Here is a 13,858-nt window from a genome sequence, read left to right on the forward strand (position 1 = left end):
TTGGATGCCTCTCAGAAACGATCAGTAATATCAACTGCGTTAAAGAATTTCAATTTCACTGATAAGATCATTCAAATTAATGTATAAGGAACAACATTTAATTCTACATTATTTGAAATTTACTGACTAACGTTGACTTAAAGAATCTGAATATTTATAGGCAGTATATAAGTACAAATCGATTATACCACAATCAAAAACTAAATCGCATCATATAGTTGAAAGAATTTAATGTTATTTGCATGTATATGTGTTGATTTATATTCATATCGTAGGTTTCGACAACACTTGCACAACTCAAAAAACATAGTTTCGAGAAAAACGCGTTTGAAAATTTGCGTCAAAAATTTATTTTTGGATTTTCAAGAAAACTTTGAAGTTTAAGATTACCAATCCTTATTTAACAACTTTGGGTCTATTATGCACATATTACGTGCTCTCGTTGTCCAAGTTAAAACCTTATTTTTACTAACTTTATGGAGAAATTTCGATTTGTGCAGCAAAGACACTTCTACTCATAACTCTGGAATTTTTGTGATTTTCGAAATGGGATTTCATGTGATGAAACTTAACAGTATTTGGCATCGTTTGCCATCAAAAACTGCAAAAAAATGCAAAATTTTGAGTTGTGCCAGTGATGCACGAAGCCGATGATATGTTAAATTTTAAATGTTCGGTATAGTTGTGCTGTTGACTACCAAAAATTTTGACTACCAAAAATTAAAAGAGCTATTTTTATAAAAAAAGCAAAATTGCTATCCACAACTTTGATACAACAGTAGGGTGGTACTGGCATTTATAAATTGGTATAAATCATAAAAAAATCTACTCTATTGAAATCGATATAGTGTATCGAAAATGAAAAAAAATGTCGCTTGTCAGTTTATTCAAATATATTTATTTATTTTTTTTATTAAGTATCTTATCGGCTCAGTAGCGTTATATGTAGGGTAGAGCGGGGCTAGTTGGTTACGGGGTAAGTTGGTCAATGAAAATATCTCCGAATATACGTATCAAAAAAATCGTGTAATATGGGTGATATGTAGCAGATAACCAGAGAAACTAAATGACAAAATAAAGTACAGTTTTGATTAGGACGTATAATAAATACAGGTTGGTGCCAAAATGGCCATCAATTCTACTCGGGTTTCAAGTTGAAACTTTTTGTCTAAACAAAGCTAGCTAAATTAAAATAAACCTAGTTCAATGCGCAATGAAAGTACTTTTCGTTAGTTTTAAGTTGTGTAAAACAAACTTGCGCCAAAATGTTATTTTCATGTATTTTAAGTAATTTTCATATTTAATACATGAGGGGCTAGTTGGTCACATACTAGCGGGGCTGGTTGGTCCTATGCACGTCATCAGTGAATTCAATTAATCAAGTATATGCAATTCCAGGAACGGCACATTTCGTGATGCATACTAAAACCAAACGAAAACAACATATGCTCTGCTTAGCAAAACCGTTTATTTGAAATGATAAACAATTTGGTAAAAGTTATCTTCATTTCGTCGTCATTTTTATGAATGTTTTAATGGACACCATAAATGCCGAATCATTGATCTAAATTAATTATACCGTACACTAATGCATCGACAAATGCCTCCTACCCGACGAAAATTTCATCAAATACAAGTTTTAAACAACAAAAAAAACTAATGAGGCTGCGGTAGTGTGCTTGTGATTGCAGATGCGAATTTAGAATTCGGCTCCGGTTCTCAATTTAACCCGTGTTGTCTTTGATTTAATGTCCAACCAAACCATTGGAGAGATTTCATCATAAACCTTTCGTCGGGTATGAAAGAATAATACGATTTTCTACATGCCATTTTGAGTTCCTCTTCTGGAAGGAAGGGGTCCCATACAAATAAAACATAAATTTCTGCACAACTCAAGAACAAACCAAGCAAATGAAACCGAATTTGGCATGTGGATGTTTTAAAGCGTAACTAATATGTCCATAATAGTTGGATGAAACACAAATTTGTGCACATCTCGAGAACTAATCAACCAATTGGAACAACATTTGGCAGGTAAATGTTTTTAGTGGTAACAAATATTTACATAATGGTTTGAAATCCGACTCCCTCTTCTATAAGGGAGGGATCCCATGAAAATGAAACACAAATTTCGCACAGGTCAAGAACCAATCAAGAAAATACAACCAAACTTGGTATGTGAATGTTTTTAGAGGTAACAAATATGTCCATAATGGTTTGACGCCCCTCCCTCTTCTGGAAGTACATGTTTCTTCACAAATTTCCGCACATCTCGCGAACTAATCAACTAAATGGAACCATATTGGCAAGTGAATGTTTTTAGTGGTAACAAATATGTTCCATAATCGACCTCAGACAACATTTTGGATTGTAAGATGGCAACTTCCGGTTTCTGGAAAACAGCCTGAAATGGACGATTCCTATTAAATATTAGTATTTCTGGAACCATAAAGATGCACAGAAGCTAAAAATTGATCACAGACACAATCTTGAATTTTAAGATGGCGACTTCCGGTGTCTGGCAAACAGCCGGAAATGACCAAATATCATTCAATTTGAATGTTTTCGGAACCATAATTATGCCCAGATGACAGAAATTGATTTCACAGGCAATTTTAAAGTCCAACATGACGACTTTCGGCTTCTGAAAAACAGTCCAAAGTGACCAAATATCACCCAATATGAGTTTTTCTTTAACCAGTATCCTAAATACCATTTTGAAATCCAAGATGGCGACTACCGGTTTGTGAAAAAGAACCTAAAATAAACAAATACTATCCAATATGAGTATCTCTGGAACCAGAATGATGCAAGAAGCTAACAATTGACCTCAGGCACCATTTTGAATTACTAAATGGCAACTTTTAGGAAACAGTCGGAAATGACCGAATCATATTCAATATGGATATTTCCGTAAACGTGATGATGCATAGAAACCAAACATTGACCCTGGACACTATTTTGAATTTGAAGACGACCACTTTTAGTTTCTGGAAAACAACCAAAAATACCTCCCAATATGGGTATTTCCGGTGTCAGATTGATGCCAGAAAGTCTGCTGATAATGACAGAATACCACCCAATATGAATATATTCAGAATTAAGGCGATGTACAGAAGCCAAAAGACGAGGATGTTGTCATTTCGATAAAACCAATCATTTCAAACGATTTGTTATTTGACTTTGATCATATCCTATGGTCGATTCGTCGTGCATTTGCAGACTTCAAACAAACCGCAAGGAATCAATGAACTTGGAGCGTTCAAATAGTACGACACTACATTTAAATTATGTTGAGGCCACATATATCGATCAAAGCAGGTATAGTTTTAAATAGTCTTTGAATTTCTCTTCTTTCCATAACTTTTGAGCCACATATCAAATTGTTATGAAGTTTGTTATTTGTAAGTTTGAGAGATGACTCGTTCGTATGACACTAGTTATGTTCAAATAAGTCGTGTAATACTTGAGATAATAGACTTTCGTTGTTTTAACAATTCAATACATAACGGTTGCATAAAAGTTCGATTATAATCAAATGAAATGGGAACGTGTAGGGCAGCCAAACTTTGAAACCACGTGTTCAATCATAATTCATCTCTGAGAAAAGTGAGTGAGTCCAAGTAGTCTTCGGAATATGTTCCTTTTCATAGCTGGATTTCACATTTTCAAACATAACAGGCAAAGTAATAGTCCGATTGCAAAACAAATCAATAGGGTCTTATGGGGCAATTAGACCTTCCATTTGACACTAATTTTATGAAAATCGGTACAGCCATCTCTGAGAAACATGAGTGAGATTAAACAGTCTTCAGAACACGTTTCTTTCCATAACTTTTGAACCACAAATTCAATCTTTATGGAATTTAAAACTTAAGGGTTTTCTAGGTAACCCGTTCTTTTGAGACCAATTTTGTTCAAATCGGTTGTGTAGTTTCTGAGATATTGATGTTTCATGATTTTCACATTTTTAAACATAACCTCTAAGCTAAAAATCCGATTACATTAAAATTCAATAGGGTCTTATGGGGCAACAAGACCTTTCATTTGCAATTAATTTCATGAAAATCGGTCCAGCCATCTCTGAGAAAAGTGAGTGAGAATAAAAATTTGCACATACACACACACACACACACACACACACACACACACACACACACACACACACACACATCGGCAGAGCTGCATGCCACCACGGGTCGACGTGTGGCGATCGTTGACGGCGCACAATACAGGTGTGACCACTGACAGTACCGAACAGTCCCGGACCAGCAGCGGGAGGTCGCCTAGGGGTGGTGAGCGTCGGACCAGGGACAGTCGACTCCTCGCAAAAGCCACAATCACCCGGAAGCACCTCTGACGGAGCGAATAGAGCCGCTCCCAACACCCAAAAGCACTTACCCGCCCATCGGGACTGATGCCAGTAAGGTCCCGATTATGGCAACTGGCAGCGTAGTGAACGGATATGAGCTGGATTTCGGAATGGTACCGCATCCTCGGGCTGGCACCTGCATCGAGCTCCCTCAGTAAAGTCGTGTGACAACGGCTTGAAATGGCGAGATGGTGCAGGGGTCTCCGTCCCATAAAACCTGGCAGGCCTTCCAGTACGTTCCGAGTCTATTTCCTGGTGGGAATCAGGCAGGAGTAGGATCAGATGGTTGTTCCTGACTTGCGCCGGTCGGTGGAGTCATAGTTGCCCATAAGGCGCTATGACTGCTTACCCTAGCCATGACCTCACTGCTTCGGCATAGACCACCATGGGACCACATAGGCGACTACTCCACCATGGACAAGGATAGCGGCTGGAAGGGGGACCCATTTAATATCAAGATGAACACATTCAAAACGAAAGAGACGAGTACGGAGGGATTACAAAATCCCTTCGCAAGAGGTGGCATCCAGCGGTCTCCGCAGAAGAAGGCTGAGACGGATGCGGCGAAGTCTGGAGGTGGAAAAACGGCGAATCCGTCGGTGTCCACACCAGACATCTCGGTAGACAGTCCCTTGCTAGTCAAGGCCGTCGAAAGGTGTATGGACACGCGGCCAAGAGTGGCGGCGCTGTCTGAACAACTCGATGCCATAATCGAGTTCTTGGCGAACAGGCGAAACATCGCTGGCGACCTGAAGCAGAGCCTCCTCCTGCTTCGGAGCACCATTGATGAAGCCAGAAAGGAGCACGAAGAACTCGTAGCTCGGGTGAAGGCGGCCGAGAAAGCGGCCAGGACCGGGAGGGCGACTGCATCTAAAGAGGTGCAGACAGACGCCCCCTCGTTCGCGTCGGTCTGCTCCACGGGGCAGGTCGCTAAGCGAACAAGGCAGTCCCCGGGGGAAACGGCCCCCGGGAACACCAAGAAACGATTGGTCGTGCTACTCCCACGGGAACACACGCCAACCGGTTCGAGGTCCACCGCGGCAAAGGCACTGGTGGAGGCTACGGGCAACCCTTGGACTACCGTAGAGGGTAGGAAGCGTCGGGAAGGTGCGACGCGACATGATGGCGGAGCGGCCAGAGGACCAAAAAAGGTCAGAAAGGCGCGGAGTAGGGGTGATGCCCTCATACTCAAGACGGATGGGTCGAAGTACTCAGAAGTCTTGAAGAAGATGAGGGGGGAAACCCTGCTCAAGGATCTGGGGACGGATGTGCGGAGTATCCGCCGATCTCGCACTGGCGAGATGATACTTGAACTCCGGAAGGACGCCAAGAACAAGGGGGCTACCTACAAAACGGTAGCTGAAAAGGTCCTAGGGAAGGAGGTGCAAGTGCGGGCACTCACCTCAGAAGTGACTCTCCAGCTTAAAAACCTGGACGAAATCACTGAGGGGTGCGACATTGCACAAGCCCTAAAAGCGAAGTGCAGGGTGGAGGTGGCTAAGGAGTCAATCCGCCTCCGCAAAGGTCGACCTCCTATCCATGGAGCTAACGGGCCTAACGCCGTTGGTGGTGGCGGGCGACTTCAACGCTTGGGCTGTTGAGTGGGGAAGTCGCTTCACGAACCAGAGGGGCCAGATCCTGTTGGGGGCTTTTGCAAAGCTCAACCTAGATCTGGCCAACGTTGGGAACAAAAGTACATTTAGCAGAAATGGTGCGGAGTCGATCATCGACGTGACGTTCTCCAGCCCAAGACTGATCAAGAACTGGAGGGTAGACGATGGCTACACTAATAGCGACCACCAGGCGGTCTGTTATAGTGTAGACAACAACGAGAGGCGGCAAGCGACGGGTAGAGCCAACACTCCGACCGTTCGCGGGTGGAAGACATCGCACTTTGATGCCGAGGTATTCGAAGAGGCAATGAGAAGGGAGCGCGAGGGGGGCAGTTGGCTCCGCCCGACTGCTGACCAACTAGTTGCTATGCTATCGCGGGCGTGCGACGCCACCATGCCTAGGACTCGCCAACCTAGGAATGGAAAGCCACCGGTTTACTGGTGGACGGACGCGATAGCCGACCTTTGCAGTGCATGCCTCCGTGCAAGACGGAGGATGCAGCGTGCGCGAAACGAAGAAGAGAGAACAGAGCACCGCGCAGCATTCAGTTCGGCAAGATCGATGCTAAAGAGTGCGATAAAGGCCAGCAAGAGGGCCTGCTTCGATAGGCTATGTGCGAGTGCCAATACAAATCCGTGGGGTGACGCCTACAGGATCGTAATGGCCAAGACTAAAGGCGCGCTGGCGCCTGCAGAGCGATCACCAGCGATGCTGGAGCGTATCATCGAGGGACTCTTTCCATGCCACGAGCCAAGTCCTTGGCCTCCGGCGGTCGAGTCTCACGTCCGACGTTCCAGTATCTCAGACATAGACCAGAGATGGTCGGCCAACCTACCGAGCATCCAATCCGTGAGCGACGACAGCCGTGTCGAGGCAGGGGAGGAGGCAAGGGTTACGAATGAGGAACTCATCGTGATCGCCAAATCCCTAAAGGTGAGCAAGGCACCGGGACCGGATGGTATCCCTAACCTGGCGATCAGGCTGGCGATAAAAACGGCCCCCGGGCTGTTCAGGGCAGTCATGCAGAGGTGCCTGGATGACTGTCTCTTTCCGGACAGGTGGAAGCGGCAGAGACTGGTCTTATTGCCGAAGGCTGGCAAACCGCCAGGGGACCCATCGGCATATAGGCCTATCTGCCTGCTGGACACCGCGGGCAAGGTGCTTGAGAGGATCATCCTCAACAGACTGGTGAGGTACACGGAGGGTGTACACGGTCTGGCAAGTAACCAGTTCGGCTTCCGAAAGGGCAGGTCCACGCTGGACGCAATCTCTTCCGTCATCAAAAAGGCGGAGGTAGCAATCCAGCGCAAGAGAAGGGAAATACGCTACTGCGCAATCGTCACGCTCGACGTGAAGAATGCGTTCAATAGTGCCAGTTGGAACTCCATAGCGCTCGCGCTCAGGAGCATCCATGTACCGGTGTCGCTGTACAAGATTCTGGAAAATTATTTCCAGAATCGAGTACTTGTTTACGACACGGAGGAGGGTCAGAAGTGCGTCCCAATTACCGCAGGAGTTTCGCAAGGTTCTATCCTGGGCCCGGTGTTGTGGAATGTCATGTATGACGGAGTGTTGAAACTCAAGTTCCCTGTATGGGTTGTGATCGTCGGCTTTGCAGACGACATAACGCTGGAGGTTTACGGCGAGTCTATCGAGGAGGTCGAGTTGACGGCCGCGCACTGTATACGCAAGGTCGAGGACTGGTTGCGCTCCAGGAAACTGGAGCTCGCGCATCATAAGACGGAGGTCACGGTTGTGAACAACCGTAAATCGGAGCAACAGGCGGTGGCCAGAGTCGGAGACTGCACCATCACCTCGAAGCGATCCCTGAAGCTCTTGGGGCTTATGGTGGACGACAAGCTCACGTTCGGGAGTCACGTCGACTATGCCTGTAAGAGGGCCTCATCGGCTATTGCAGCACTATCTCGTATGATGTCCAATAGCTCAGCGGTTTATGGCAGCAAGCGAAGACTTCTTGCCACCGTGGTTTCGTCCATACTTAGGTATGGTGGGCTAGTGTGGTCCAGAGCGCTAGGTACTAACAGTTACCGTGGCAAACTGGAAAGTACCTACAGGCTCATGTGCCTGAGAGTTGCGAGTGCGTATCGTACGGTGTCATACGATGCAATCTGTGTCTTGTCCGGCATGATGACTATCAGCATCGCCATCAAGGAGGACAGAGAGTGTTTCGACCAACGTGACACAAGGGGCATACGAGGTACCAGAAGGTCATTCTCGATGCTCCGCTGGCAGCGGGAATGGTCCAACTCCACAAAGGGCAGATGGACGCACCGACTAATACCGGAGATATCCGGCTGGGTCGGGAGACGACATGGTGAAGTGAATTTCCACCCGACACAAATCCTGTCAGGCCATGGTTGTTTCAGGCAATATCTGCACAGGTTCGGACACGCGGTGTCCCCCATGTGTCCCGAGTGCGTGGAGGAGGAGGAGACTGCTGAGCATGTCTTCTTCGTAAGCCCCCGTTTCGTAAGAGCGAGGAGCAACATGATGGCTGACAATCTAGTCCGGAGGATGTGCGACGACCCGGACATCTGGAACGCGGTCTGTGCGGCCGCCTCTCAGATTGTTCTGGAGCTGCAACGTGTGTGGCGGGTCAACCACCAACACGCCAGTGGTAGCTAATTACCAGTCTCCAGGTAGTTAGCTAGGAGGTTATAAGAGTAAAGAGGGTGCATCACGCACAAAAGCCACTCCCCGACGTAATACTTAACCGTCGTTCCGGGAAGACCAGGGCTGGAGACTGGAGGGGTTTTAGTGGGTCGGGACAGGGATCAGTAGGTGCCTGGGCGAGTGTAACTACTCCAGCATCTCTCCCCCAGTCTCATCCCCACACCCTGAGTTCTCTTCTCAGGTGTCTCTTTGCAGATTTCCCCGCCACCTTTTTAAAAAAAAACACACACATACACACACACACACATACAGAAAATGCTCAGCTCGTCGAGCTGAGTCGAGTGATATATGCCATTCGGCCCTTTAGAGCACTTTTATACTTTCGGTTTTGCAAGTGATTGCTATACCTTTCTAGGAGAAAGGCAAAAAATATCCGCAAGATCGTAAACAATTTTGAGTCGGTCATATTTTTTCTAAGAGCTACACTGCCCATAATCGCATATTTGTAACATTTGCAAAATTGGTTGTTCGAGCAAATAGCACTTTTATATTTTGAACTTAAATGCTTTGTTTCCAATATATTCTTGCAAATAGACACTTTAACTAAACTTGGTATCATGAAGAAAGCACTACTTTACATTCTGTATACATTAAACATTACTTTTGAAGTCAAATTGGTTGAAATTTTTGCAACGATACATTTATGCCGTCACTTTCAAGCTACTTTTGAAATATATCACAGGGAAACTAAAGTTTTTCATGTATTCAACAAGCATGAGCTGAACATCAGAAACGGGTCACCGGTGGTTGGTTACCGGACCAGAATAACTTCCGAGTTCCAAAGAATGCAGATGTGGATTTGGATGGAAGCTTTTTTGATAAAAAAGTTGAAAAAATTAAGTAGGGTGACAATTATGCGGTTATTTACGCTATGTGACAAAACAACTTGGTATTTTTTACGACTTTTTTCACACAAACATGGGCATATTTTTTCAGATGTAAAAAGTACATACTATTCTAAGCATTTCCCAATAAATAGCACGAAATCCATAAAATGTCGAATGTTACAATTATGCGATCACAGGCAGTACAGACTTTACGCAACATTTTCGTGTAATGAGTTTTTACCATAATATTCCCTACATAAAGTTATAGAACATTTTGACCAAAAATGACCAACTAGCCCCGCTCTACCTACCTCTACCTACTGATAATTATTGACATGGTATTACTTTCATGCATATCCGCGGGGCTATGCATGGAAGTAACACCATGTTATGAATAACCAGTACAATAACACCACTATTGGGCCGTGAAGATACTTAACAGAAAAATCATCGATAGATAATTTTCCTTTAGACATTGAATAACATAACGTTTAGGATTGAACTTACCTAATAAATAAATAAACAAAAACCTACTCTCGGGTGATTTGAGTATGCAAGTGTGCGACTGATTGATTACCACCCTCACTAAGGAGTATCAATGGATACTATTGACTATACTGATTCGTTTCGTTAACTAACACCGATTCGATTTTATCACGAGCAGCCGAGCTCGTGCGTACACCTTTGCTTTCGAGTCGCGTGACAACAAAACAGTACATTTATTATTTCGTGGTCGCGGTCGCACCGGATTCAGTCGAGTGTTCCTACCGTATCAGCTCGGTAGTCTATCATAGCTGCGCACCTGGTTGAAGAAGTAGTGTACTTTCAATTTAAAAAAAAAAATGACCCAAGAAGATGAGCAATACATCCTGTACGGAGGTCCTGACCCAACTGAAATGCTGCAGGATGGATCCCTAGGAGAAATGATGGTGAACGAATTTCGGGCGAAGCCACAAAACATCGCATTGGCAAGTACAAAAAGTGAAACGCGAAAAACCAGAACTGTGATTTTAAGCAAACCGTTTCTCTATTAGATCGACCCGGTGACGGAGGCTCAGTTGACCTACCAGCAAATGTATGACCAATCGTCAAAGGTGGCAGCCGGCTTGGTGCGGCTGGGCGTACGTAAAACCGATCGCGTTGCGATCATCAGCGATAATTGTTTGGAGTTTTGTGTGGCGAAAGTCGGTTCAATATTGGCCGCCATTCCGGTTGCCCTTTTGAACCCAGCCTACGTGGAAGGTAAGTGCTAGAGCTCTCCTGCAGACATTTGCTTATCGTTTGCTATGAGCGATAAAACCCATCGATAACCGTTATCTGAAATACACTCCACAGCTGAGCTCGAGCATGCCATCAATCTCTCCAAGCCAAAGGTTGTTTTCGTCTCGCCCAATGTACTGGAAAAGATTGTTATGACGTTCAGAAGGTTGAAACTTACAGCCAAAATGGTAACTCTCGGGGATCACCCGAAGGCAGCCAGCTTCCCCGATGTTATCACTCTTGCTCAACTGATGAGTGAAGTACCAACGGCGCATTTTATACCAGATAAAGTTGACACCTTTTCACATGTGGCCATCATAGTGTTGTCCTCCGGGACTACCGGATTGCCGAAGGGAGTTGAACTCACACACCTCAATATAATGACTACTGTCGCACACTCTAAAGAAACTCGAAAGTTGCTCGAAGATATACCGGACCAATTGATGGCTCTGGCAGTGACTCCGCTGTTCCACGCGATGGCGGCTGTCAGTATGATAAACATGCTAACCAATGACTGCTGTTGCGTTGTGATGACCAAATTCCACATTCATTTGTTTCTGAACAGCATCCAGAAGTACAAAGTAAACTTGATGACGGTCCCCCCGCCAGTGTTGGTGTTCCTGGCCAAGCACCCCATCGTCGATAACTACGATCTATCATCGCTGATGACGGTAATATGCGGTGCGGCACCTCTGAGCAAAGAAATCGAAGATCGAGTTCGGGATCGGATTGGAATTGCCTTCATTCGACAAGGCTACGGTATGAGCGAAACAACGCTAGGAGTGTTGATGCAATCCGGGTTCGAAAATAAGGCAGGATGCGTTGGCCAAATTCGGATGGGTCAAAGGGTGAAGGTGATTGATCCGGAGACGGGTAAAATTCTGGGACCCAACCAACGTGGGGAGTTGTGCTTCAAGGGATCGCTCATAATGCGAGGATACGTGGGAGAACCCAATGTGCTGGATGAGGACGGTTGGCTGCATACCGGAGACGTTGGATATTTCGACGAGGAGCACGATTTCTTTATCGTCGATAGGCTGAAGGAGCTCATCAAGTACAAAGGCTTTCAGGTTCCTCCCGCCGAGCTGGAGGCCATTCTTTTGAAGCATCCCAAGGTGCAGGACGCGGCAGTGATAGGTGTTCCGGATGAGCGTGTTGGCGAACTGGCTACGGCATTCATTGTAAAGGAATCGGGTGAAGATGTTAGTGCTGAAGAAATCGTTGATTTCGTCGCTAGTCAGGTGTCGCCTCAGAAGCGTTTGTACGGAGGCGTTCGGTTCATCGATGAAATTCCTAGAACCATTAGTGGTAAGATATTACGCCGGCAGCTACGGGAGATCATCCACGGCACAAAATCCAAGCTGTAGTCGGTGGAATAAAAGTGCGAATTGGCCGAATTATGTGTTCTTAAGTTGGGAATGGTTGTGATGGGATGAGAAATAAAACTTAAATTGTAATATTCGCTAGTTTCATTTGAGAAAAGGAATTTAGGCAATTATACTCCAATCTTTTTCGTTGTAGGATTTGGCGTAATCGTATCGTCACACTGGGAGCTCTCATCAATCAATTAATAATTTCTAGCCGTAATCATCAATCGTATGAGTGACTTGGTTCACAAAATCAACTCATAGTCCAATTAAATACCTGAAATGAGTCAACAGTTTTTGTGGATAGCACTTTCATTTACTTTGTGAAGATACTAGAATTAAAACTTTGCAAACGTAGGGGAACTGTTCCATCATTCATTTCAGCCCATATATTTATCTCATACAACTTTAAAACTCAGTTGAAAACTATAAAAAACGCAAATTTTCAAGCTAAACCAATCAACTAATCTATGGAAGGGATTCTTCTTAGTTCACTTTAGATTTCTCATGAAGTAGATTCCTCAAAAAAAATTCCAAATTCTCTAAATTTGTTATTATAGTTGGGTATGTACACTCAAAAACTCATTTATTTCAACCATCTTCCCAAGAAAACAAAATCCACGCATTACTCTATACGGCTACAACGGAATTCGTTCTGCAGCCAACCATATTGTTTCCTAGTTTGCGGAATGAATTTTGTTTTAATCAATAAACAAAATCACGAATACACACAAGAATGCTTCAATCTTCAAAATGTTCATCTCAAATTTCCAAAAACAAGTTTTGAATAGTAGGAATGTATGAGATGAATTTTTCCAAGTCTTTAATTTCAACTGTATGTATTTTCATCTGCGTTGAAGATAATCAAAAGCTGCCGAATCAGTTTCTGGTAATACGAATAAATCATACTGAAAATGTTGAATTATTCCGACATAACTGACATAAATCGACAGCACTGCCGTGGTTTTTAGATTACCAATTTTGCCCGTAAGCAATAACAGCGAATACCTAGGTAACCTACTACGGCGTTATGCGGCTACGTTCATTAAAAAAGTGATTATCATTGTAGTAAAAATGGGGGCGTCATGAGATAAATAACTGAAAAGTGATTTGAGTTTTGAGATGAGTATGGGAGCGTTGTGAAAAATAGTTTGTTTTTCAAAATTCAGGATAAAACTAGCTACACACTTAATTTATCTTGGCAAACTTCCCAACAGCTGATGGAGCTCGGCGAAATTTTCAACAAATTTCAGCAATATATTTTGACGAACATTCAGCAAATATATCGATCTACCGTAAACCAGCAGGTATTAAATTTCGTTTGCCGAAGTTCGTGAAAATTCTGCCGAAAATTAGTAGAACATTTCGCTGAATTTATCAGCTGTTGAGTTCTCGGCAATAAAATCTAAGTGTGTAAGTTCACTAAATTTCGATTGCTGGGCGATTCCATGAGAGCGTGTAATCGTATTTTATTTATTTGTTCAATGATTTTGTGTAGATCTGGTGTTCAATCCGTGCATTCTGCGTGAACGTCGGCTTAATGAGATGAATAATGGAACAAATACCCTATTTGACTTAGCAAGCTGCGTATTTACGCCGGTGAACAAGTTTTTCCAATTGCAAAGTAATTTCCTAAAGGATCATTTTGGTTTTATTCGAAACATTGCACAATGGTCCAGAAACCAAATTCAGGGGGAAATTTGGAGCTTTCTTCTACAAAGTTG

General features: G+C 43.9%; 1 protein-coding gene across 1 annotated transcript; it reads left to right on the top strand.

Moving 5' to 3' along the window:
• The first annotated feature begins 10,251 nt into the window (after positions 1-10,251).
• Positions 10,252-12,224, top strand: LOC129728617 (uncharacterized). The gene is made up of 3 exons (XM_055687069.1): positions 10,252-10,475; positions 10,542-10,749; positions 10,843-12,224. The coding sequence occupies exons 1-3, from the start codon at positions 10,350-10,352 to the stop codon at positions 12,132-12,134; spliced, it is 1,626 nt and encodes a 541-aa protein (XP_055543044.1). The 5' UTR covers positions 10,252-10,349; the 3' UTR covers positions 12,135-12,224.
• The last annotated feature ends 1,634 nt before the right edge of the window (positions 12,225-13,858 follow it).

The sequence above is a fragment of the Wyeomyia smithii genome, chromosome 1 (genome assembly GCF_029784165.1).
Source record: "Wyeomyia smithii strain HCP4-BCI-WySm-NY-G18 chromosome 1, ASM2978416v1, whole genome shotgun sequence".
Taxonomy (NCBI): domain Eukaryota; kingdom Metazoa; phylum Arthropoda; class Insecta; order Diptera; family Culicidae; genus Wyeomyia; species Wyeomyia smithii.